Here is a 26,951-nt window from a genome sequence, read left to right as displayed (position 1 = left end):
TGTTTCGCCATGCTACAGAGTCAGCAGGTAAGAGCAGTAAAAAAAATCCAGCCTCTTTACATGCCAGTACTACAGTGCCACAAAAGCCGTTGGGATACAGGAAGGGAGCGGGCGAAGGAGGAGAAGGGAAACAACAACTCAGGGAATGAGTAAACAAATCATGGCTTGTTCAATCGTCTGCCAGACAAACCCTGGGTAGGGCAATAAACCATGTGTTAGCGTTACGTGCAAACCAGGCCAGTGTGAGAAAGTAGCAGCCTTCACTTGAATGGTTCTCCAGATCCCAGCCCCTTGCTGTTCTCACACAGTAGTGAATGTGCATCACCCACCTTTTAGCTTACATTCTTGTTTCTAAGGCTGGAAACAGAATGATAACCCTTCAACTCTCTGAAAAAAGTATGAAAGGGTGAGTCATCAATGGTTGCAGTGTGTCATCATGCTATCATCTCCATTTATAGTTTCTGTAGTACTTTAAAAACCTTTGACCCCACCACAGAGTAACACAACAGAAATGAACACATACACCATAGGAAGCTATGACTTGTAATGTATCATCTTCATCCATTGTGAATCTCAGAGTCCAAATAGATGTTAAGAGGGAAACAACGCTTCCACCATTCCATTTCTGTTCCACACCCATACCCCACCTCCATCCTTTCTTATAATGTATAGCTGAACACAAAATGTGATGTGATGTCATTTTACTGTCTCCACTGCCAACAACCAGTGGCGCATTGTGTTCAACTAAACATTACAAGATGTGGGAGAAGAAAAGTAACATGGAGTGGTCTCCTAACATTTAGTGATGTAAGGTGTCAAGGTCAATCTCAAACCCATCAGCGCTCTGGATCCTCGGGAGGCCAGGCAGACTAGGCTGCCATGCCAACCTGAAAAGAGTCAACTGACCTCCCAGCTTGAAAATTCATCTGACTCTCCAAGCCAATCAGGACACAGCCAGACCTTGTAACGCCCTTGCAGCCAAGCTAGCTTATCAGTTTGAGCAACTTGTTTTGAGTGCAAGGACTCTGCCTACTCTCCAGCTTCCTTTTCTTGACTGCAGCCTTGGATAGTGACCCTTGCCTGCCTTTCATCTTGTATCTGCCTCTTGCCCTTCCAAAGCTCTATTGCTGCCTTTGAATTCTGCCTTCTGCCTGCCTCCGACTCTGCATTTGCCTCTGGCCCTCGGATTCTCATCTGCCTGCTCCACTACCCAACCTCCAACCCATCTGTAATCGAGTCTATTGCCCTTCTGATCCTTGTCCATCTGCAACTGAACTGGACTGCAGCTCCAGCCCATCATGGAGATAGGCCAAAGCCTGGAAAGTCTTACCCTTACTGTCCCTCCCTCCTTAGCTCCACTAAAGCCTTGCAAAGATGAGCTGAGGCCAACTCTAAGCATTCTTCTCTTCTGTAAAATACTTGAGGTAAAATAATGCTAGCATCATTTAGTCTTAATAGCTGTCCTCAATCTTATTTTCCCCATTTTCAAATAGTATTTATTTATTTCATTTATATCCTGCCTTTTTTCCTCTTGCAAGGAACTCAAGGCGGTTTACATTATTCTCCTCTTCCTCTCCATTTTATCCTCACAACAACAACCCTGTGAGGTAGGTTGGTCTGAGAGTCTGTGACTGGCCCAAAGTCACCCAGTGAGCTTCCATGGCAGAGTGGGGACTAGAACCTGGATCTCCCGGCTCCCAGTCCAATGCTCTAGCCACTACACCACACTGGCTCTCCAGTTATTTCCCTACTTTGTTGGACTACATATAGTGCATAATCTGCTGTGTGTGCACCGCACATCTGGAAAAGATCCCTTCATTCCCATGTGACACGTGTACACATGCGAGTTCACATGCATGTGTGCATAGCAAAGATACATGGTAACCACTGATGTACATGCAGTAATGGGCTCTACCATGTAAAATGTTGACATGTTCAGGACAGAATGGCTGGGGTATCATTATCTGCAGCCTGGATGATATGCTGATGAGTGAACGGATTGAGCCTGGATCATGGCCAATTCTCTCATCCCTCTCTCCATCTTTACATTCAGGTATGGGAGGCTCCTCAATCACTCCTTTCTTGTTTCTCTTCATAACATTAGACCGTGAGGAGAATATATAACTAATTCCGATTTCATCAGAAAGGTGTTTTTGAACAAGCCAAAAGCCTACTGTACTAACCCAAACACTTTCTTTTCCTAATTTCAGTACTGGCAATCCTTTTGAAAGCTGGATCTTTTTTACTATTACTCTGTCTCCCTTTCCATCATACCATGCTGCCCGCCAAATACCTATTTAAACAGCAAGATATCAATGGTAGCAGAGAGGAGAGAAACTCGCAAGACAATGATCACCAGATACACATACACGGAATATAAAATGCCTGCATCACACACATTTTCCGGTTTCCTTCTCATGCAGTCCTGACTGTGAAAACTGAAGGCTCAGTTGATCTGAAGGGGGGCAAGAGTTACATCTTTAGCTTTGACAGCTAAAAAACAGCTCAACCCAGTAGCAGAGCCTCTCCTACTTCCTTCCTGATCCACTACATAACTTGGGAGGAGTCATTTTACCTCCTTGCAGTCCTTTTAGCTCTTTCATCATATCTTTCCATTTAGAGCCTTTAGCAGAAGAACTCCGTTGTGGCACTGTTACCACTGATACCTATTCACCTAGGACTGTGATCACAGTTCAGTCCTTTAGCTCAGTGTTGGGGAACCGGTGGCCCTATAGATGTTGTGGGAATCCAAATCCCACCAGCCTCAGCCAACATGGCTAGGTCAGGGATGATGGGAGTTGTAGTCCAGTAACATCTGGAGGGGTGCAGGTTCTTCACCCCTGCACTAGATGCTTGTTTCGCTACAGTAACAAAGAAGATCTAACAGAAAGCAAAGAGATTGGGACAATTTCCCTGGTCCTTGATGTCCATGAATCCTTTTGATGAAGCGGTTTGCACTTGCTCAGCTCCCTTCATATTTTACATTACTACCAAAGCAAACACTAGTAGAATTCCAGTTACTTCCACTATTGTGGCACTGACAGTGGTCTAAATATATGCTGCATATACCTTTGTTGTAGCCCCCTCCGAATGCTAGAACAAGACCAATTCACATGACCCTTATAGCAAGGCAGAATAGCAGGTGAGAGCTTGTTGTCTGACTGCCATATCATATATCCAGATTGGGGCTTACCACACCACCTACTCAAGTCGTTTTGGTAAATTTTGTGGGGGTGCTGGAATTATCAGCTGCACTACGGTCACAAGGTGGAACCATCAAGCAACCACTTTCAGGCAGTTCCACTCACTCCTCATCCAGTGAGCAACCCATACCCTGCCATGCTAAAAAAAAACTTGTATGAATTGCTAAGAAGATTGTATCAGGGCAGGTAGAGATGGAATGAAGGGTGGCAATCATAACCACAGTTAAGAGATCAGGAGCTCCTTCCCCACTTCTATCTTAATTGTATTATGGGATACATTAGTTGTGAAGAGAAAACTCTCTGGAAAAGACCCTGATGCTGGGAAAGACTGAAGGCAAAAGGAGAAGGGGACGGCAGAGGATGAGATGGCTAGATAGCATCACCGATGCAATGAATATGGACTTGAGCACGCTCCGGGAGAGAGCGCAGGACAGGGAGGCCTGGCGTGCTATGGTCCATGGGGTCACGAAGAGTCGGACACGACTGAACGACTGAACAACAACAAAATACATTAGTACCGCTATTCCCAACTTACCAAGAATACTTAGCCAGTACTGAAGGAGTGGATGATTCTGAACCCCAGTCCCATAACTAAGGGTCAGCACTGGCTTTAAGTTCATCATCATCATGGTGATGATGCAGTTTGGGGGTGGAGAAAGAGGGTGAATGATGAGTGCTTACCAGATTCCGAAGAATTCTCATTTTCTGGTCCACCAAATAAAAATTCGTATTTGGCCTTGGCAACACTCTGGGAATGAGCCGATGCCCCGTTAACCCAAACAAATGCTTCTCCCTGGAAAAAAAATAGAGGAAAAACATGTTCAGTTCACCATGACACATTCCACAGGCAGTTCTCATCTCAAAGGAACAGATGTGGAATTTTTTAAGAAGTACACTGGCCTTGAACACTCTACAAAGCAATGCATTTGCTATGCACACACACGCACACACACGCACACACACACACACACACACACACAGAGTGGTTTGGGCCATTTTTCACAGCAGCAAATAAAGCTCCCTTTTTTGGTTTGCTGCTCTTCAACAAATTGCTTTGCAATTATTTGCTGTACAACTAACACAGCAATCCTATCCATACTGTCTTGAGAGTAAGTCCCATTGAACTCATCAAGGCTTACTTCTCAGTTAACACAGAATTGACCTCCAAGCCTCTGAACCATTTCTGTACTTATGTACACATTACCTGATCATCTGGGCAGTGGTACAGTTAGGACTGAACCTTGGGGCCAAAGTCCTGAGCCCGGCGCGGGGGGGGGGGGAATGACCACCCACAGAGCTGCAGGTGATGAGGTCTGAAGAAGTAAACTCCATTTTATTCCTGTAGTCATGATGGGACTATGATTTAAGTGAGCTTAAAATGCAAAACTGCACATACTCAGCGTATTATTTTGTTACAATCAGGTCTGGCAAACTTTTGTTATTGTTATTGTTCAACTGTACAGGGGTGGGCAACTTGGGGCGGGGGGTGAAGAGAAATGTTGGTTGTGTGCTTGACAACTGAAACGGTAAATACAACCATCTAAAGGCCATCATAAGATAATTAAATCCAGGGTCTAAAATTATCGAACTCCACGTAGGGGATGCAATGTAGAGATGGGCGAGCTCCCCCTTCCTGGGTCATGTCAGATTGGGTTGGAATTAGCTGGATTTGGGGATATGTTGTTGTTGTTGTTGTTGTTCAGTCGTGTCCGACTCTTCGTGACCCCATGGACCATAGCACGCCAGGCCTTCCTGTCCTGCGCTCTCTCCCGGAGCGTGCTCAAGTTCATATTCATTGCATCTGTGATGCTATCTAGCCATCTCATCCTCTGCCGTCCCCTTCTCCTTTTGCCTTCAGTCTTTCCCAGCATCAGGGTCTTTTCCAGGGAGTTTTCTCTTCGCATTAGGTGGCCAAAATATTGGAGCTTATATTTGGGGATATAGCTCAGTTAATTTCTGAACCAATTCAGATTTGCTAACTTTCCCTGGGGCAAGCCTTCAGAGCAGCCTCCTACGCAAGCGACAGAGAACCAAACTACACATAAAAGTAATCACATAACATGTAGCTCAGGCCTGTCTCGTTGTTTTTACTCTAGTGTAAGCACGTACAGCCCCAATTCACATCAGGACCACTGCACTCCAGGAGGGGAGAGAGAAACCTTCTTCCCCCAGTTTTTTTCTCAAAAAGTCCACCCCATCCCCATGGCAGGGATGGGCATTTAAAAAAGAAAAAAGTTTCCACTGGAGTTACGATGGGGTGCGGGGGGGGGGGATGGTAGAGGGGAAGGTTTAACCCTCCCCTCCTCAAGTGCAGTGGCCCTAATCCAAATTGGGGTGTGTGCATACTTACACCACTTTTTTTTTTTTAAGCCTCAGGTGAACACTACATAATGTGTATGTAGTTTGGCTCAGAGATGTCCCATAAGAGACTGCTTCAAAGGGCTGCCCCTGGTAAGATTGCTGCTGGGGTTCAAAAGCCCATTGCCCATGGGGGACCCTCTTGCTCCAAGAATCTCCCATGGGGGTGGGATTTGGATCCCGGTCCCAGTTTTCCTGGGGCAACCTCCTAGGCAAAACAGAAAAACATCTCTGTTTCTTTGCCTTGAAAACCTGACTTCAATAAAAATGCTGCTGGGGGATGGGGGGAGAGCACATCCCCAGTGGGGGACTCTTAGGGCAAGGGTTTCATATGGGGGTTTCCACACAGCAGTTTAAGCGGGACCACCTCTTCAATGCAGGGCATGGGAGGGGTGCTTACATTTTAATCTGAGCCGCAGAAGAAGTTGGGGACTTCCAAAGTTTGCCTCACAGAACCCTCGGAGCTTATTTCCTGGCCCAAGCCAGATGGACTTTGTCAGCATCTCTAATGCTGAGCGGGGGGGGGGGGGATTACCTCCTCTTTTTTTGTTAGCTTCATAAAAGTATTGTAATTAACAAAAGGCAAGTCTGGTATGAGCCGTGGAATATCTGGTCAGTGAAAAGACACATTTGTTCCCTGCAGAAGCTGTTAAGTGTAATCGGAACAATGGACTTCATGGATGGGAGTCCAGTAAAAACCAGTGACTGCTAAGGATTTAAAGATTTGTCGAACCAGACATAATCACAGGGTTTGCACTAACACAGCCACCCTAGCTGTAAGGGTTTCTCCACCTTTGGCTATGGTTGTACCATTAAAGGTACATGGCATCACACAGCTGGCTCTCAGTATTCACTCATGTGGTTTTGTTCAAGGATTCACTAATAATCATCACGGCAAAGTATGTGGCAGATTCTTCAATGATTATTATCATATGTGCTTTGTTAGGATCCCTTAGCTCTCTTATGCTTTTAAGAATTCTCACTGTTATTTGTTTCCCTACATATGAGTGGAACTATGAATACATAATTCCTTTTGTTTTATTAATAAGAATATTTATATCCCACTTTTGTCACAGCCTCTGGTCCAAGCTATAAGAAATACCTAATTACAACCAGCAGCATCTATACGGAGCATGTCAAGGGATAACACACCTCCACAGAGCCCAGCCTTTCCCAACCTGGTGCCTTCCACATATGTTGGACTACCATGGGCTATGCTGGCTGGAAATTATGGGAACTGCAGCCCAATACATCTGCAGGGTACCAGATTCAGGAAGGCTGACATAGCTCGGATAGAGCAGGCAATAATGGGCTATCAGCCAGGTGTCGCTCCCAGCCTTGCTATCTCAGATTCTTTTAATTGGAGATGCCAGGAATTAAACCTGGTAATTTGTGCATGCAAAGCATGTGCTCCATCACTGCAGCATGGGCTTTCCCTCTCAGTAATCCTTACAACAGCCTTGTAAAGCAGGCCAATATTACTACAGACGCCCATGTAAGAAGCAGGGGCTTACCTAAAGCTACATAGTAAGATATACAGCTGAAAAAAGATCTGAACAGGGTAGCTGATACCTTATGCTCTTAGCCACTACCCTGTAGTAGGTCTCATGGTTAAAGGATGTGCATTAGTTACCCCAGCCAGAAGCTCCCAACTTCAAATCTGAACTCAGTGTCATAATTCTTCCATTTGCTCCAGAGCATCATTGGAAGATCACCCAATAACATACATGTAGACTTTAATCTTGCAGTAAGGATTCGGAAGGTAAGATGCTACGTGTTCTCAATATTATTTTATGGAGTGGAGGTTTGGACACTTAAAAAGAACAATCTAAGGAAAATCGAATCCTTGGAAATGTGGATATACCAACACATGTTGAAAATGCCATGGACTGATCGAGTAACAAATGAGAACGTACTATACAGAGTAAGCAAACAAACAGAATAGGTAAAGGCCATCAAAAGAAGAAAGTTATAATACCTTGGTCATATTATCTGAGGTGAAAAATACACCATACTCCAACTCATTATACAAGGGAAAATGGAAGGGAAAAGATCAATTGTACTTCTGTACAATTATTCAGAGCACTGGTGTCAAAAACATCAACTACCAGCATGCCCCTCCATGACAAGTTTCCTCTAAGAGAACATGGCCCTCAAAAGATTCCCCAGCCCTGCTCTATGGGGTAATATAAGCAAAAGGGGCCCTTTCCCCAGCGAGCTGAAAATCTAAAATGTCAATAGTAGGAGGGAGCCGGCGGTTATTTTAATAGATTCATATACCTCCTTCTAGGAAAAAAAATCTTTCTCACAAAGGGGGCTCACAGTGATATATAAAAACAATTAAACAATCTTTACAGTAAGACATCAGTTAAATGGCACAGTAGCAGGAGATAAGAGAAGGGAAGGGAGAGGCATATGTAACAAGAGAGAAACGTGAGTAAAATGCAGCCACATGTTATTTGGCCTCATTTGAGCTGGGCTCAAGGGCATCTCTTACAGAGCCTATTCAACAGCTGGGAAGGTACAGAAGCTTTTGTAATAAATCATACAGCTTTTCATACTACATTAAGTAAGATATGCATTTCTTACTGGATGCTTGAGGGGCATAAGTACAATTCACTGCATGACCAGACATGATTTTGTGACTCAGTATAGCTTCAAATATGCGTTTTAAGCTTTTCATGTGTGTAAATACTTCAAGGTTGCTACTATAAATAAAATTTGGCAGGTGAAGAGAGTATGCATGCATGAGGTCCCATTTAGCCAGTATTTAAGTCTTCTATACACATCTCAAACATGGTGGCAAATTTCCACTTTTAATTGATAGATCAACAACTTCAGAGATGTTCAGTGTGATCTTATCCATGTCTACTCAGAAGTAAATGCCATCGCGTTTAGCAGGCCTTACTTCCTGTAAGTGAGATTAGGATTGCAGGCTTCCAGTGACAGCTTTAATTTCTTATCATCTCCTTCAATAACCCAAAGCAGCCCCTTTAACGAGGCAATACTGTCTAAAAATTATCCCATTGACAGCCCTACTGCCTAATCCTGTACAAGTCCAAGTGAATTCCACAGGGCTTACTCCCAGGTTAAGTGTCAATATGACTGTAAACCTAGTCACAAACAATGGATACATCTAGGATAGATTAAAGCGATTTTTAAAGCCAAAATGTTAATACACTGGGAAAGAAATGTAAGAGCCAACTATAGACATTATGTTAAGATGATCTATGAGGGTTTTGAAGTTACAACTAAAACCCCACACCTTCCTACAAACTTGTACCTGATTAAAACAAACCACCCTATCAGCTCACGAGCAATAGCGAGGCCTTTGTCTTACTATAGCACCACCTACAGTACACAGTGCTGCACTGAGGCTAAGAGGGGACGCACCACATCGTTGGTGGCTGCTAGCTTGTGCACATAACTACAGATGCTAGCTCTGGGCAAGCTCTGCTAGGCTCCTGTTCACACAGGAAATCTACAAAAGGTTCCTAGCCGTCTTGAGTTCTCTCTTTTGTCCCCCGGTCCGTTCTGGGCCTACCCAGGCGCCTCCTTCCTGCCTCTGTTTTTCTGAGGGGAGATGCTTAAATGGATACCCTGCATTCGCCAGTGTCTCAGTTCCAGCCTGGCTTTGCTTACGTCCAGTTATGATACAAAGCTGCAGGTGCAAGGCTCCCAAAGCAAAACATAAATAAATAGATTGGTTGGGGCTGGATTGAAGAACTGTCTAGGTGACAACCACATTCGCATCTGACAATGATGTCTAGCCATTGCCATTTTATATACATGCTAGCTACATCCCATCAGCATGGCACAGGAACATAGGAAGCTGCCTTATACTGAGTGAGGCCATCGGTCCATTTAGCCAGTATTGTTAACACTGACAGGCAGGGGCTCTCCAGGGTTCCAAGTCAGTTTTCCAGCCCTACCTGGAGATGCCGGGAACTGAACCTGCACAAAGCAGGTGCTCTGGTACTGAGCCAAGCCCACTTCCCTTGCTCCCAGGCAAGAAGCAAGTGTGGGCGGAGGAGATCCTTGCCATGCTAGGCTGCTTCAGTCCTTCTCCCATTGTGACTGCACTAGTGACAAGGTTTTAGCATAGGGCTGAGGCAATGGCCTCCAACTCCTCCAAGGAGCTCCCCATCAGCTCAAGTGTTTGCACCACCATTGCAGCATTAATGGCAAAAGTGCAGAGTGGGAGGCAGGGGAGAAGAGAAGGACAACTCTACCCTTGCTGTTGAGAGGGTACAGAATGGGAAGAACCAAAGCTCCTTTTTAGGTTAGAGCACAGGGCCAATGACTGGAGGCCTGGCCATCTCTCTCTCACGAGTTATGTGGGAATTCGGGGGGGGGGGGTGAGTTCACAGTCTAACAAGGGGAGTAGCTCTGACATGCCAACTCCTCAACATGCACCCGTCTCCTCTCCGTATTTCTGGTGGGGACAGTGCCCATGTCAGCAGCCACTTCAGCAGCAGAACTGACAGGCCAACAGAGTGAAAGAAGGAGAACCAGGCCTGGGAAGCAAGGTGGCTGTGGAGAAGTGGGCACATCTAGGCCCTCTGCTTTGTGTTGCTCTACACCTGCATGGCCTTGCCCATCTTTTCTTCACACCCTGTGAGACCAGGGCAATTTAGGCTTTGACATACAATTGAAATACACACACAGTGTAAGTGAACTTATCCATTATGCTAGATAACAAGTGTTTTAAAGCCTCACTTTTTAAAGAGCTTTCACCCAACACATACCTCCCACCCACCCTGAGATTCGTTTGACACCTTTCCCTCATCCTGCTGCAAACTCAAATTACTAATCACTGCTTCAGTGCTGATTAGCTCGGAAGTAGTTTCCCAACGCAACACTAGACAAACCAGTACAACAAGATTTATCTCAGAGATTGTAATCAGCTATAGAGAAGATCGGGAAGATCCACGTGAAGTTGTAAAGAATAAGTCCGTTAAGAGCAGAATGCAGGATGCCTCCAACTAATTCAGTTTAATGTGATTTTCAATATTCCTGTATGTAATCCGCTTAGAGATTTTACTATATTAAGTGGTATTCAATAATAAACAATACATGCATACATACATACATTCAAGTCTTTAAAAAAAAGGTAGTAGCGTACAGTTGCAGCTAGGCAGAAATCCTCTTATTCTGATAATTTGGTGAGCCTTCTCTGTCTTCCCCCCCACCACTATGCTTTACATCAGAGACTTATGCTGCAATCATATACCAGTTTACTTGGGAGTACATCCCAGTGAACTCAGTGGGACGTGTTACTTCTGTCTTCCGATTGCACTATTAGGGCCCTTATTATGTCATGCTGGCAACAGGGGAACCACTAGAGCACTGCTCCTTCCTACAGTACCAGTAGGGTGGCTATATGTCCTACTTCACAGAGGACAGTCCTCTATTTGAAGGCATCCTCTGTTTGAAGCTGTCCGGTCCAAGTCCGGTTTAAAGATAAAGAACCATCAGAAGGGAGAGCAGCAGGGTCTTGAAGTTGCCCATCCACAGTTAGCATCTAGACAACAGACTGAACAGCCAGAATCTTCTCCACTATGGTGAGATGTATTGTACTGTTTCTATTTCCATTACATTATTAATTTCTAAACGTGCATCTCTACATATAAATCAGCATATGCAAACTTCATGCATAATCTGGGTCCTCTTTTGTCCTCTTTTATGGCCATGCATAAGTGGCCAGCCTAACCACAAGCATATGGTGAATGCTCAAGACCATGCAACTGCTCCTTCCCACAGCAGCATTGCTCTAGTTTTTGGAGGGGCAAGTCTGAGACAGAGAGGAACCACAGCATGCGTTCCTTGTGCACAGCCTGGCACTTTTCACATTACCCTGGCAGCACGGAAAGGGAGAAGATCCTAATGATTCCATCAGGGCCAAGACTGGGTACGTATGTCAGCCGTACCTCAGGTTTCAAAGATGCCTGTTTGAGAATGCAAAAGCATAAGTTGCAAAGCCTTACGCAGTGCACTGGCAGAAGAAGAAGAAGAAGAAATTAAAAAGAGGCAAGGCCTCTTGCTGGGAAAATAGAAGACTATGATGTTGAAGATGCCCAATGCATTTTTGCACTGTTTTGCCTGCCCGTGAAGCAGACAATCTCCTGCAAATTTATTCCACTGTCTTGTTACAGTGATTCACTTAGAGCTTTCACTGTACCAGAAAGACTTCTTGCTGCTACCCTTTCCTTCTGCCAGTGCATTATGATCCACACTTAGTTCGCGCCAGCAATGAGTTGGACATTATCGGAATGTGGCTTCCCCCTTAAAAGTTAATGGAATTCTGAAATCCTTCGAAACCTAAACAAGATCTGTTCTGGCAGCTGGGCTACATGACTTCCTGTGCTGTCAGACAGTTTTATGAAGTTCTTCTTGTCAGACATGGGGAGCGATAATATGGAAGACAATGTGTGGTGGTCTCATCAAGAAAGTGTGAAAAAGATGTCAGGCAGGGCTCTGTCTGCAATTTTTGCTTCTGCCAATGACTTGGTGTAAACCTCTGTGGCAAAAGTTGCTTCTCCTGTTTTGTCATTTAGATCCCAAGTGTATACAGGCCTAAGTACCTTTGAAGAGACAGGCTTACTATCTGTGAGCATGACAAAGTCTTCATTTTACATGGGAGCAATTTCCAGACCATTCATTTCACATGAGCTGCACATAAAGGTTGAAATCCTGCACCCAGTTGAATTTGTACGTCTACTGAGGTGGTCACATTTTGCTTCATGTTTTTTCCTGCTCAGTTCACATACATTTTGGGCTGTATTTTGTACACAACCCAGTGTCATGTACAAAATACAGCCCAAAAGTATAGTCAGGGAAACATTGTGGTGCAATGACTAAGACTGCAATTCTGCACACTTAACCACAGAGCAAGCTCCAGTGGAACTTACTTCTAAGTAAACATGCATAGGATTGCTCTGCATGAGACTGAGCTGGGTGCCAGGAAGTCTAGGGTCCTACAATGAACTTGTTAGCTGGCTTTAGGCAAGCCACTTTCAGTCTCCCATCTGAAATATCACTTCTAATAGTGAACTCAAGTGATGAGTGCTGACAGGAATAGAACCAAAACAGGGCCACTGATAAACAAGAAGGAAGTATCAATATGCTCAGGAGAACTCTGAAGTTTGCAGAAGTTTAAAAAATCTGGGGGGGGAAAACTTAAGGCGGCGCCCCATCCCCAAAAACCAAACCAATGAGGACTAAGCATGCACAGTAGCCATGGGATGCTGGGTGTCAGCTGGAAAAGAAAAATGGAAAAGGGTATGGATTTGAGTATACCAGAGCAAGACATGGCTGAACAAGAGCATTTCTGTTAAGAGGAGGGGAATACACTGCAACATTTTGTTGCAGGTCCCATTTGTGTGGGTAATACTGCCCAACTGTGTAGGGATCTTGCAAGGGTTACTAAGATAATGCATGTGAAGCATACTCTAAGGTGCTATATACATTCTAAATTATTATTTATTTGTCGCATTTCTATACCAACTTTCTGGAACCAACCAAGGTGGTTTACAAAAATTCAGGAAACAAAAATCATGAACAAATAAAGAGATAGTAAAATGTTTAAAACAACCTTTAAAACATAACCATTTTAAAAGATGTGTCTTCACCCTCTTTCTGAATGCAGAGAGAGCAGGTACCAGTTGTAACTCTAGTGGGAGTGCGTGCCAGAGTCTGGGAGCAATACAGGAGAAAGCACTTTTCTGCGTGCCCGACAAGCAGCCTCTGTAAATTACAGCATCTTCAAAAGGGCCTCTCCTGCTGATCTAAGTAACCAAGCAGGCTCATACCATGACACTGTATATGATCTCGTCTGAGCAAGAAAAAGCATCAAGTAAATATTATTACTGATTTATCTGAGAGCTTCTTCTGTTACAAGTACATCAAGTGGGCAACTGACTTCAGCAGGACCAAATGTGTAACTAGGCACAAGACTGAAACCAGAATATGGTAGCCAAGATGGCTGCGAACTAAGCTGCTTCACACTTTGTAGGGCAGTCATGTTTTCCACAACTACCCCCATGTGTTGGGGTGGGATTATCCACATATATGAAAGGGCCAATACACATTCCTAAACACTCAGAAACATGCAACAAGGAGCCATAGATCCCCAATGCACACCCACTGAGCATTTAGGGGGGTTGGCAAGCCAAAATATTTGGCAGGTGGGCTATGTTCTGTTTGGTGGATTATAAATTGGGCGAGCCCGTGTGGAGGAGTGGATGGAGTGCTGCCTGTGCAGTTTTCCTTCTCTCTCTATCAAGCAGGGGTGGGCAACCTGTGGCCCTCCAGATGCATTGGCCTACAAGTCCCATGATCCCTCACCATTGGCTATGCTGGCTAGGGCTGATGGGAGTTGTAGGCCAAAACTTCTGAAGGGCCACAAGTTACTCACCCTGTTATAAAGGGAATACCTAGGGATTCACCCTATTTAAAAAGTGAGGAAAGAGGGCTGGGATCCTGCTGAGGTGAGCAAGACCCTCCTCAGCCCCTTGGTTATAGCCTGGCACTAGTCCTAGGAGTAGATGTCTCTCCCCTACACTGCTGCCCTCTCCCCTACAGTTAGGTAATTTCAGACCATGGTCTCATGGGAACCTCCACTTTTTAGATGGCAAAGTGTATTACTTCATTTACTTCAAAATATGGTAAGCCATCCCTGCTTCTTTTGGGGGATCTCCTGCTCTTTCTCTTGAGTGGAGCCCATGACATCTGCCCCCAAATCCTGCCCTGATGTGAGCACCATTGTTCCCCTAAGCCAGAAATCAGGCCAGAGTCATGTCTTAACCAGCTCTTAAAACACCTTCTGTGTTTAATGGGTCACTCAACCTCCAAACAGTTGTCAAAGGGGACTTGGGTATCAGCTTCACTCTCAGCTTCACTATCAGTCATACCCAACAAAGCTTTCATTATTTCAGCAGCAATGCCTGAAATACATGTTAAAGCATTCTGGACCTTTTGGGAGCTGTTGCTAGAACTTCCCAGGTTCATCACAGTAACATGTTAAACCAAGTTAAACTGGAACTAAATAGAGAATCCAAGCAATCTCACGCCACGCACATTTGCATATAATGGGGATGAACAGAGATAGACAGATGCTCTTAGCCAAATAGGAAAAAAAGACCATATGCAACAAAGGCCCCCAAGCAATTACAAGATGTACAGTCCAAGTGTGTACAAATGTCAGGACGCAGGAATATGCATTTATTACCTCAGTGCATTAAATCTAATAATTATTGTTACCATGCATGAGCAGCTAAATGTCTAGGTCAGTTTTCCCCAACCTGGTCCCCTCTAAACGTTTAGGAACAACTCCCACCATCCCGACCACCATAGCCAATGGTCAGGAATACTGGAATCTATGGTCCAAAACATCTGGAGGGCACCAGGTTGGGGAAGGCTGCTCTAGATGGTATACAAGATACAGAGAGAGCCATGTCCTGCCCAAATAGGTTTATAACATAATTAACAGCGCAGTCCCATACATGTCTACTCAGAAGCAAGTCCCATCGTGTTCAATTAGATGTACTCGTGGGGAAGTGGGTATAGGGTTAGAGAACAAGTTACAAAACAACTACAAGCTGGAGGAAGAGAAAGTCAAAGCTACTACAACCACAGCAAATGAGATGCAAAAATATGGCAACTTGCAACTTTGTTTTAGCTGTTGAAGGAGTTGCACTATAAATTTTGACATCTGTGCAGTTTTTATCCACAGATATTAAATATTAAAAGCGGGGGGAAGAAACCTGAGTCCTGTAATACTGCCTTGACTGCTCTACAGTAACACAATGAAGCTCCAAGTCCTAAGCATATTTAACAGTAAAAACATTCAGTTCAGTGCACTTCACATGAAATGTGCTATATGAATTATCTACATTCCCCATAACCCGAATAAAAAACTCTACAGGACAGGGCGGTATTATCCCTGGGGGACAATATGGTTGGGGGGGGGAGCTGAAGCACGTAAGGGCTTGCACAGCCAAGACGAGATTTTAACAGGGGATTTCCGAGCTAACACTCAGAGCCACAAATGCCATTTAGAAGTTTTTTTTTATTACATTTGTATGTTGCTCTTCCTCCAAGGAACTGAGATACAGCACTCGTGGCTCCATCTCTTTCTCCCCGCCCCTTCCTCACAACAACCCCGTCAGGCAGGCTAGGCGAAGTGTGACTGAACCAGCAAAGACCTTAGCAGAGAAGCTGCGACCCTCCAGGCTAAATCACACACTCTGCCCGCTCCACCACATGGAGCTAGATTCCCCCGGCATCACCGCAAAAGCGTGGAAAGACGGCGCGCTGCCACCAAGGCAGCGAAGAGCTCCCTATCGCTCGGCAGTGAAGCCGAAGGGCCGTCTCCACCCTCAAGCTGTTCTCCTCCCGTGCATTCATTCATTCGCTCGCTCGCTCGATCCCACACGGTCCTTCTTGCCATCACAAGGAGCGGGGGCAGCAAACTGCGCGTAAAGAGAAACTGTTCCCAGGCAGCGTTTATATAAGGCAGCAAAACTCAGCCACGGGGCATCTCGTGTTACAAGGCGCAGCGCGAAGGAGAAGGAACAAGCCCCGGGCGGGGGCCGGAGCCCCTTGACTTACCCCACCACCGCTCCCTTCCATCTTCCATCTCCCGGCCCTTCGCCTCCTCCGCTGCTGCCGTGGGCGGCCACAACAGCCCCGGGGGGGCGGGCTGCCTGCCGCGGCGCCTGTCCCCCGCAGCCCCTCTCCCACCTTGCTGCTGACGGCCCCTTTGTTCGAGGCGGGCGCCGGGGGAGCCCAGCCGGGGCTGGCGGGGGCTGAGCGCCGGCGGCCAGGCGGGCGCGCGCAGCCCCGTGCCTCCCGCTCCGGCTCCCGCCGCGGCCGCCGGCTCGCTCACACGGGGCAGGCTGGCAGCGGCAAGGAGCCGGCGCGACGACGAGAGGGGCCGCCGAACTTCGCGCTGGGCAGCGGCGGGCGCTCCGAGGGAAGGCGGCTCGGCTCTTCTGGGCATGTGCGACAGCTTCGCCCGGGCGTCTTCCCTCGGCGTCTGCACATGAGCAATGCGGGCCGGCGAAGCCGCGAGGAGGCGTTTCCTGCCCGCACCTAGGCGAGGGCTGACTCCCTTTCACCAGACTCGGCCTTCCCCAACCTGGTGGCGGCCTCCCGGTGTGTCGCGCTGCCGCCCCCGTTCTGCAGCAGCAGTTATGGGAGCGGTAGTCGGACGCATCTGGAGGGCGCCAGTTTGGGGAAGGCTGAATGAGAGGCGCAGAGAGAAAGCGGAGCAGAGAGAAAGCCACATCCGCGCGCGGCAGAGCCGGGCTCTGTCTCGCTGGGTCCCTTTTTCCGTTCTGATGGGATGGGAAACAGGTAGAGGAGGTAGGGTTTGCTTTGGGGGCAGGGCTCCGTCCGCGATTAACAGCTGCCAGAAGCTTTTCTCAATACGTCTGCACACCAGGAAAACGTTCAGATGGGCCATTATTATTATATTTGAACATTATATATATATTTATATATATATATATATATTCAGCTGCAATTCTTTGCACACTAACCAGGGAGTAAACTTAATCGGATTCAGCGGAGCAATTTTGAGTGTGTGCGCGTGAGTATACACACATGCACACACACACACACATATTCAAAATTGCTCCGCTGTATCCGATTAAGTTTACTCCGTGGTTCGTATGCAGAGAATTCCAGCGGAATTAGAGAGTAATTGCCGTGTGTTTACGGACAGGGTGCGGGGAGAGAATGATGCATCCATCTTCATCAGCACACTGTGGCTGCAGTTGTTAACACACTTACCTGAGAGTAAGACACATTGAACTCAGTGAGGCTTACTCATTGCTTTCAATGGAAGGTGGCAAGGTGAAATGGATTGCCACAGGTACAAATTTTGGGGGCTTATTAGAGAACAGTAAATTTATTAAATTTATTAATTATTTATTCATTCATTAAATTTATTAATCGCTCATCTGGCTGGTCACCCCGCCACTCTGGGCGATGTACAAAGCATATAATAAAACAGTTTAAAACAATAAAATTCTACAATAAAAACATTTTCTAAAATACCCTAACCCACCCCAAATGCCTGCCTGAACAACCATGTTTTTAATGCATGGCGGAAGCTCATTAAAGAGGGGGCATGGTGGAGTTCCCTGGGGAGGGAGTTCCACAGAGTGGGGGCCACCACAGAAAAGGCCCTCTCCCTCGTCCCCACCAGTCTAGCTGTCCTGGCTGATGGGACAGAGAGAAGGCCATCCGAGGCTGATCTTGTTAAGCGGCCTGTCTGGTGTTGCTGGAGGCGCTCCTTAAGATAGGCTGGGCCAGAACCATATAGGGCTTTAAAGGTCAAAACCAACACCTTGAATTTGGCCCAGAAATCAACTGGTAACCAGTACAACTCTTTCAGCACTGGAGTGATGTGATCTCGCCAGCAGGCAAGCCGCCGCATTCTGTACCAGCTGCAGCTTTCGAACCATCTTCATGGGTAACCCCATGTAGAGGAGACCAGGGCATGTACTATTGGAGTTGATACAGTGCTGTCCGGCTCACAGCTGACACCTGAGCCTCCATGGGCAGCCGGGAGTCCAAAATGACCCCCAGGCTGCAGACCTGGTCTTTCAAGGGTAGCCGTACTCCATTCAACACTAGGTCAACATCCCCCAGCCTCCTCTTGTCTCCCACCAAAAGTACCTTGGTCTTGTCAGGGTTCAGCTTCAGCTTATTCCTCCCCATCCAGCCACTCACCATCTCCAGACATTTGGACAGGGATTCTACGGCCAACCTTGGTAAAGATTTAAATGAGAGAAAGAGCTGTGTGTCATCTGCATATTGATGACACCGCACCCCAAACCTCCTGATGATAGCCTCCAGCGGCTTCACATAGATGTTAAATAACATTGGGGAGAGGATGGAACCCTGTGGCACCCCACAAGTGAGTGGCCACGGGTCCGAAACGGCTCCTCTCCCAGTACTACCCTCTGGTACCTGCCGGAGAGGAAGGACCGGAACTACCACAATACGGTGTCTCCAACACCCAACCCCTCCAAGCGGTCCAGGAGGATACCATGGTCAATGGTATCAAAAGCCGCTGAGAGGTCGAGGAGAACAAGGAAGGAGCATCATCAGTGATTTAGGCTGCAATCTTATACACACTTAGTAGGGAGTAAGTCTCATGGATCTCAGTGGGACTTACTTCTAAGCAGATATGTATAGGAATTGTGGTGTTTGTTTATTACACTTTTATACCATCATGGAGGGAGAAACCATGTTACTTTTCTACCTCAAGCACCAAAATGTCTTAGGCTTAGGCTATCTCTGTCAGAAAGAACCACAACTTCAGTCCTGTGGAACTATGTCTCTCCCCCCGCCCCCCCCCCATGTTTACAACACATTCTTGGATGAGTGTGCCTGTGTCTATCAGCATGCCACGCAGTGAGAAAGTCATCTGTTTGTTGACACAAATGTGAGTCACCCTCACACAGAGAGGAAGCCTCTAAGCAAGACAAAAATTAATCCATGCCACATGTGTGCAACTTGTACATAGTTTTACTGGTGCATGCTCACTCATGCTCTCTCTCTCCTTCCCTAAATACCAGAATACCAACTTCTGGAAGCAGCAATAGGAGAGGGCTATTGCCCTCATATCCTCTTTTGGGTGTCCCAGGAGCATCTATTTGGCTACTGTGAGAAATGGAATGCTGGACTACATAGCCCTTTGGACAGATCCTGCAGGGCCTTTATGTTCTGTGTGTGTATACACACACACACACACACACAGTTTTTTCAGTGAAGACCACCTTAAATTAATTAATTAATTAAGTATGTATTAATAATACATGGAATATTATTATTTTGCAATATTATTATACATATTTTATTACATACAAATATTTTATTTTATTTATAATATAAAACACTTATTATTACTTTACCATCACATATTTAAAGAAAATTAAGAAAACAAATGAACACATCATGGATTACCCAGAAGGACTTTGGTGGCTGCAAGTTGCCCAAGGCCAGCAAAATCAGGCCATTAGACCATGAGAATGGGATGGCAGATTGTGTGGTTTTAAATACAGGTTGGACTTCTTTTTAGTCCCTTTCTAGATTCTGACATTTCAAGGGACACTCTTTCATATGGACGGCGGAAGCATTTTTTATAGAAAGAACCTGAGAACTTTTCTATTATTTCAGGTCATGGTAGTAAGGATAGAGCCGGGTGGGGTAATGACCCAAGTCCCCACTTCTAGGGTGGAAAATCGGGGTGGGACTCTGTCTGAGGTAGACGGATAGATGCAAACTATGGTGAAATCAATATCCAAGTGCAATCTTCCATTTATTACTCAAAGCATCAACATAAAAATGAATTAATTGATTACGTAAACTGCTCTGATCTTGGGGAAATAGTGCAAAAATGTTTTAAATAAACACCACTAATATTCATGACTGTCCTGGCTGGGGGTGATGGGGGTTGTAGTCCAACACTTCTGCAGTGCACCAGGTTGGGGAAGGCTGAAATCTATGCTGAGTGATCCTGAGTGTGTACTCTTGCTTACAAATGTGTGGAGTGCCTTGCTGGAACAGATCAAGGTACAACCAGCATTTTTCCCAGTAATCCCACCAAATAGCAGGCTCTAGGTCAAAAATTGACCAGTGGCCCACCAGTGGATTATGGAATACCTTCTCCCCACTCTGGATTTACTAGTCTAGCAGACCAGATTTGGGGTTCGGGGGGGGGGTGCCTTGTTTCTACTGCAAACTCAGAAGGGCCTTAAAATCTCTTTGGGCGGAGTACAAAGAGATACACCAGTTCAGACAAGACAGATTAGCGCACTGTGCCCTAGGGGCAACGTTTTCAAGCCTAGGGTGGAGCCTGCCTGTACTTTGGTTTACAAATCTTGATTATTAGCCTCCAGCTGCGAGTTACCCAGCTGCACAGTGAGAGTGGTGTGACAAACTTGTCTGAAAATTTTACTGTACACCAAGACATATGGTTGCAATTTGGCTGGCGACAGGGTGTTGTAGGATATTGTATCATGTGACTGTGCTGATCGGCTAATTTGCCAGATGACGAACAGTACGAAAAAGTATTGGGCTGCAGTGCAGGGGAGCAGACAGGAAGAAGAGAGCAGGATATTTGGCTTGCTTTATATCACTGAAGCTGGATTCTAATACAAACACTAACATTAGTATTAGCATTTAGATGGTGATTCATATACATGGTCTTGTTGTGATGCTTACATCAAACCTGTAAAGTTTATTATCTCCAAAGTGGGACCTGTAACAAAATGTTGCAATGTATTCTCCCTCCTCAAATGATTGCTCCTATTCAGGGTTCCAGCCAGACATTCTTTCCAAGCAGGGCATTCCACTCTCCTTCGCCGCTCAATTCACCCCGTGTTCCATTTTTTACTTCCAACTGTCACTCTACATTCGATGGCTACTGAGCATCCTTGGCCACACTGGGCTGTTTTTCCTTGGTTTTTTCCTTTCGATAGATAGATAGATAGATAGACAGACAGACAGACAGACAGACAGACAGACAGACTCATTTGTACTTTTGCAAATCTTGGAGTTCTATCCTGAGCATGTTCATACCTCCCTCTTGTTTCTCAGTGATCCCACCCAGTTTAACTACAATGCTATCTGCACTCACCAGCTGAGTTTGGTATTAGAAGGGTTGATATTGCAGATGGGAGGGAGGACTTGGAGAGAGTGGCTTGCCTAAGAATCTCACACAGAGGTGAGATTTAAATAACCTTATTTAGATCAGCCTTCCCCAGTGTGTTGGGCTGCCAATAGCATGCTGGCTGGGAATGATGGGAGTTGCAGTCCAACACATCTGGAGGGCACCAGGTTGGGGAAGGTTGATTTAGATTCATAGCCTAGTCCTGTACTCACCACCCGCTCCATAGAAATTTTGCATTATTGTCCAAAATAGCATTGGGGGGGGGGGAGTATAAACACACCTTATAAGGTTCACTGACTTAGTTGGCATCATTTTTATGGCTACTTATAACCTGTGACACTGCATTTAACTGCAACAGAGTTTGACAAGTTGTAAGTCATGAAAAAAAAAAAATGATGCCAGCTGGTCCAACGTAGGGTCTGGTTATTGACAGATTCAGAGGAGTGATTATCCCAAGGGATGAACACTCTGACCTTAAGCATATTCAGTTAAAATAATCATATGGAGACACAGATGTCCCATGTGCTCTGGGTTTCCCATCACCATTTCTTGCATGTTTAAGGCTGCCTTGTTGAATCACAGCCAAACACATGCAGACAACTGCAGGTTTGTTCACACTATAAGCTCAGCACGAGTAAGTAGGATGGCAATGTGTCCTCCTTACAAAAGATAGTCTTCTGTTTGAAGGCAGCCCTTTTCCATTTTAAAGATAAAGAACCACAAGAAGTGAGAGCAGGGGCCCTGGGGCAAGACTATACCAGGGCATGTGGAAGTGTCAAAAGGGTGGGCAGCTCTCAGGGTGCTTCTGTGGCCCACCATGGTGCTGCTGCCACCAGTACATCCATGTAATGGGGCAGCCCCAAAAGGTGGGAGACTCACTGGGTGGCATTTTGCCGGGGTAGGGGGAGGATATCTGGAACTGGCATTGGACTTCTCTCCTAGTTTTATAGCTCTTCACCTTCCTCACACAGCTCCTCCTTCCACAGGACTCATGAAAGGCTTTAATCCCAGCCTAGCTGACAACTACCCCCTCCTCACAGAATCTAGACAGCAACTATTTTGTTGCTGACAGCTTTATTCCATGAGCAGTTGGAATGCTCATGAAGACTGACTAAACCAGTTGGTGTTGCAGACTTCACTGCCACAAGCACAATACAACAGAGGTTATTTATATAGCTCCATCAAGCTACATGGTGCTTTACAGAGTGACACAAGCAAAACAGGCCCTTTCCCAAAGAATATACAATCAAAAGGTTGACAGTGGGGGAAAAGTGACACAGGAAAGGGAGAAAGGGTAACAAATACTCACACACCCCAAATCTATTTATTATTTGCATTTAAATGCCACTTTTCAACCATTTGGTCCTCAACACCTGAGAATAAATACACACTCCCTAGAGGCAAGTATGGTGTAGTGGTTAGAGTGTTGGACTAGGATTGGGGAGACCCAGGTTCAAATCCCCACTCAGCCATGAAGCTCACTGAGTCCTTGGGCCTCTGAGTCTAACTATCTCTCAGGCTAACCTACACCACAGGGTTGTTGTATGGATGTAATGGTGGGGGAGAACCATGTACACCAGTTTGAGCTTTTTGGAGGAAAGGCAGGATATAAATCTAATGGATAAAATAAATAACACTTGGGTTTGCACTAGTGATGTTGCCAAAATTCATATGAATTCATTCAGCTCATAACTGCGTGACTGTATTATGAATCAAATTGCAGTTCCCACCAATTCCCCCTTCTCTGACTCATAATGTAAACTGTGATTTGGCATACAACAAACAAGGAGTCCAAAAGGCAACTTGTTTGTAGTACATGAGCCAGGACTGGCCCAAGACATTTTGCTGCCTGACGTGAAGAACAAGATGCCACTCCATTCCATTCCATGTACAAAAAGTCAACTGGACGGGCAGATGAATCTGTCTTTAATACTGGGGATAGGACAGCATCCTCCACTGCTCCGGAAGACAGCAGGCTAGCTTAGGGGCACAGGGCAAGTACACAACGTTCTCCTCCAACATCTTGATGTTGGAGGCCTCCCTGCCTCTTCTGCCTGAAGCAACTGTCTCACTCTGCCGACTGGTAAGGCTGGCCCTGACATAGGCAAACATTTAACACAGGTCACAGTTGGACACAGGTCGAGTGCCAGAGAATTACGGTCTCAGACATCACTGCAATCTAGAAACACAAGGTCTTCCAGAGATGAAGAGGTTGAGTACAACAGGGCAGTTCAAACACAGGCATGGTCCAATAACAGGGTCATGAGACAAAGCCATGGCCAAAGACAGTGGAGCAGCCACAGGACAGGTGAGATTGCAGGAGCAAGGTATTGGCTGGGGTCCAGGGGTCCATCAGGACAAGAAGGAGGAGATGGGCTGTACAGAACTATGGCTGGTATTGTTCAAGGAACTAAGGATGCAATCCCATGCATGTTTAGACGGAAAAAAGTCCCACAGCTCCCAGCATTCCCCAGCCAGAATAGCTGTCTAAACATGCATAGGATCGCACCCTAACAGACTTCACCTGGGAGCTTATGTAGCCTGGTCTCCCAGACCATATCCGGGCCTAGTTGAAACCAGTTAGCCCAGCCTTCAAAGTTCCTTACACCTGAAGTGTCCTTTATTATAATGGGCAACTTCAAGACCCAGCTCTTCCTTCTGATGGTTCTTTATCTTTAAACCGGACTTGGACTGGACATCCCTTCAAATAGAGAATGTCCTCAAAATAGATGACTTCCCTCTGTAAAAGACGCATAGCCACCCTAGAGGGCGGGTGTCAAGGGAAACAGCTGGGAGGCCGGCAGCATTATCCAGCATCTGACGCCTGAGGTGGCCACCTCATCCTGCCTAATGGGAGGGCCGGCCCTGGTCATAGTATTTCATACCATTACCCCTATGGATGGAGATGCTGATTCACAGATATGGGGCTTCCCTGGTTTTGAACCCATTCCCATCCGAGGCACGTAGATAGTTGCTACTGTCATGTGTGAATTAGCCCATGGCTACAGCTGCTATGCAGCCAACATCTGGGCAGCTACCAAGTTGTTCCCACCATCCCATTTCCACTCCCGAACTCTACCCATACAACAGAATGAAGTGGTAGAGTTGATGTGGCAGAATGGACTGTACAATCTTCAGACTGAAGATTGCGGGGAGAGAGAGAGACACATACACAATATTTTGAATATTCTCCTGCTCAGAAGTCCCAGCAAGTGGAAAACTTGCCCAATAGGAACTGTTCATTAAAAACAATTGCTAACTTTCCACGATCACTGTGTGGGGAAACAAAGCATATTTTTATTGTTTTGTTTCAGCAAGGTGAGCGTTATTCCCTGTATCAGGTTTGTGGAACTTTCTGATCATCACATTCAGCTAAGCTTTATGAATACCAGAAGGTAGCACTGTTAGCACATGCTTCTGGAATTCAACTGCTAGCTCAGGACTTTATTACAAGCCCCATGATGCACAGTTCTTGCAGCATAAAACACCGGGAGCCAGTATTCTGTATAAAAGTTAGCATTGCATTGCAGAAGTACAGTGTTCCCTGCTGAGTTGGGACTCAGTGAAGGGGGTGCGGTGGGGAGCAGCTGGGCATCTGATGAAGCGAGTAAATGACTAGCCCCTTCCTTATTAGAGGGCAATAAGCCTCTGTGAAAATAGGACAAAAGCAAGAAGAAGCCGCAACAAAATATTGAAGTTTTGAGTGCTGCTCTTCAGGATTTCAGCCACTCCATTTCCAATTCCCCACCGCACCCCACTCCCTTTTCCCCAATAGTCAGCATTCTGTCGCCACTGAGCACACTCAGTCCTCATTGGGTTGCTTGAGGGGGGGTGTCCCCCATTAGATTTCCCCCCAAAGAATGTTTGTACTTCCGCAAATCTTGGGATTTCCGCAAGTCTGCTGTGTTGGAGCCACCGCCAAAGGAAGTGAGGTGGGTGGCTCCTAAGAAGAGGGCCTTTTCTGTTGTGGCACCCAGTTGTGGAATGAGCTTCCCAGAGAGGCTCGCCTGCTGCCTACATTGTGCTCTTTTTAGCACCAGGTGAAGACCTTCTTATTTTCCCAGGCATTTTAGTCATTCTGTTTCTGTTGTTTTATATCTGTTACTGTATTTTAAATCTTTGTACTGCAGCTAGGTTTTATTCCAGTTTTAATTTTTATTTTATACTGTCGTTTTAAACTTTTATATTATATTTCATCATGTTGTATTTTATGGTTTAATTGTTGTGAACCGCCCAGAGATCTTTGGCTATTGGGCAATATAGAAATGTAGTAAACAAATAAATACCTTCTCTTGGGCATTGATGGTGCCATTTAGGATCCACACTTGGGGAATGAGGTTGCTGTTAATAGAGGATAGTGATTAAAGTGTGGATGTGTTTACATCTATAAAGCCGCTCAAGCAATAGTAGTTTACCCAGCAGTAAATCCAACAGTAAAGTATTTCCCTTCTATGCTGTGATGAGCAAGCTTTTGAGTTCTCCAGAAAGTTTCATCAAGCAAGATATGAAGTAAAGCAGGGCAGGGCGAGGAGAAAGAGAAAAAAAAAACTGGCATGGTGATGAAGCCATAAAGTCTGTGTTGGTAAAAAGTTCGTTTTTGTTGTGTATTCTTAGAAGCGGTGCAGCTATGGGGCTGTGGCTATAGGGGTTGTAATCAATGGTGCAGTGGTAAACTCTGAAATGCAGTCATTTATCGTGACAGTCTCCCTAGCCATGCCCCAGCGAGAGTCCAAAAATGCAGGCAGCTGTGTCAATCCACATCAACAGGCCAGTTATAGAAGTTTTCAGCTCCACCAGGAGCAAGTATTTTGTAAAGCTAATGGGTCTTAACTGCCTATTCAAGACCAAGCCACCCCAAAATACTTTCTGCTACAACAAGGAACAATATATTGTTGCTGGGAAAATTCATTCCCCCACCTCCGCCCCATCGGCTGCTCTGAGGATTGCAGCTAAGCTCAGAGGGAAAAGGGAATTCTGGAGAGGGGGGTGGGGGTTGCAGAAGACATCAGCATCCCTGCTAATAAAAAAAAGTGCTGGTGCTGCGTCCCTGCAGGCTCTGGCCCCGCTACACCACTGGTTGTCATGAAGAGGGCCACCTGCTCTTCAGGATTTACTCCTACACCACCGCTGTCCATGCCACCGATGAAATGTGGGAGAAAACTTTACCTCAGTGCATCCACAGCTGACAAGTTACAGTACTTTACTGCTGGAGTAAACTACTGCTGTTTGAGAGAGTAGGTGTAAACACACCCTGTGTGAAACGTTGAGTAAATTAAGGGCGCAATCCTATGCTGGCTGGGGAATGCTGGGAGTTGTAGGCCTTTCTCTGTCTAAACATGCATAGGATTGCGCTGTGTTTGTGTTGATGTAGAATGCATTGAAGAGGGTTGAAACCTTTAGGCAGCAGGGGAGGGAGGGGGCAGTGTGGTGTTTCAAGGACTTGCATGACCTTGAAGCAGGTACTGGCTTAGGAGATGTGATGGTGTGTGGGTGAGCATGAGATTGGTTACTGCAAGAAAGACGACAGTTTTACCACCTTCATATTTCTATTTATTTAAATGTCTAGCCTGCCTCATCCCAAAGGTTTACAGTAAAATAATAACTTTTACAAATATACATACATACAAAATACCAAATTAAAACCACAATAAACCAAAGTATGATCCAAAGCTCCACATATGCAGGGTTTCTGTAATTTTTGT

The 26,951-nt window shown here is 45.8% G+C and overlaps 1 protein-coding gene across 1 annotated transcript in view; it reads right to left on the bottom strand.

Annotated features, from left to right (window-relative positions):
• Positions 1 to 16,616, bottom strand: part of LOC146352748 (PH and SEC7 domain-containing protein 3-like) — a 182,203-nt gene extending 165,587 nt beyond the window's left edge. The window contains exons 1-2 of the mRNA XM_084834784.1: positions 16,173 to 16,616; positions 3,885 to 3,996 (exon numbers count right to left, since the gene is read on the bottom strand). Coding sequence (XP_084690910.1) covers positions 3,885 to 3,996; positions 16,173 to 16,193 — 133 coding nt within the window. The 5' untranslated portion in view covers positions 16,194 to 16,616. The remainder of the gene's footprint in view (positions 1 to 3,884; positions 3,997 to 16,172) is intronic.
• Positions 16,617 to 26,951: the final 10,335 nt, after the last annotated feature.

This window comes from Heloderma suspectum, chromosome 2 (genome assembly GCF_057233095.1).
Source record: "Heloderma suspectum isolate Gila_16-S chromosome 2, 16-S_ref, whole genome shotgun sequence".
Taxonomy (NCBI): domain Eukaryota; kingdom Metazoa; phylum Chordata; class Lepidosauria; order Squamata; family Helodermatidae; genus Heloderma; species Heloderma suspectum.
The sequence above is the reverse complement of the archived record's forward strand: the minus strand, read 5'-3'. Positions and strand labels throughout refer to the sequence as shown.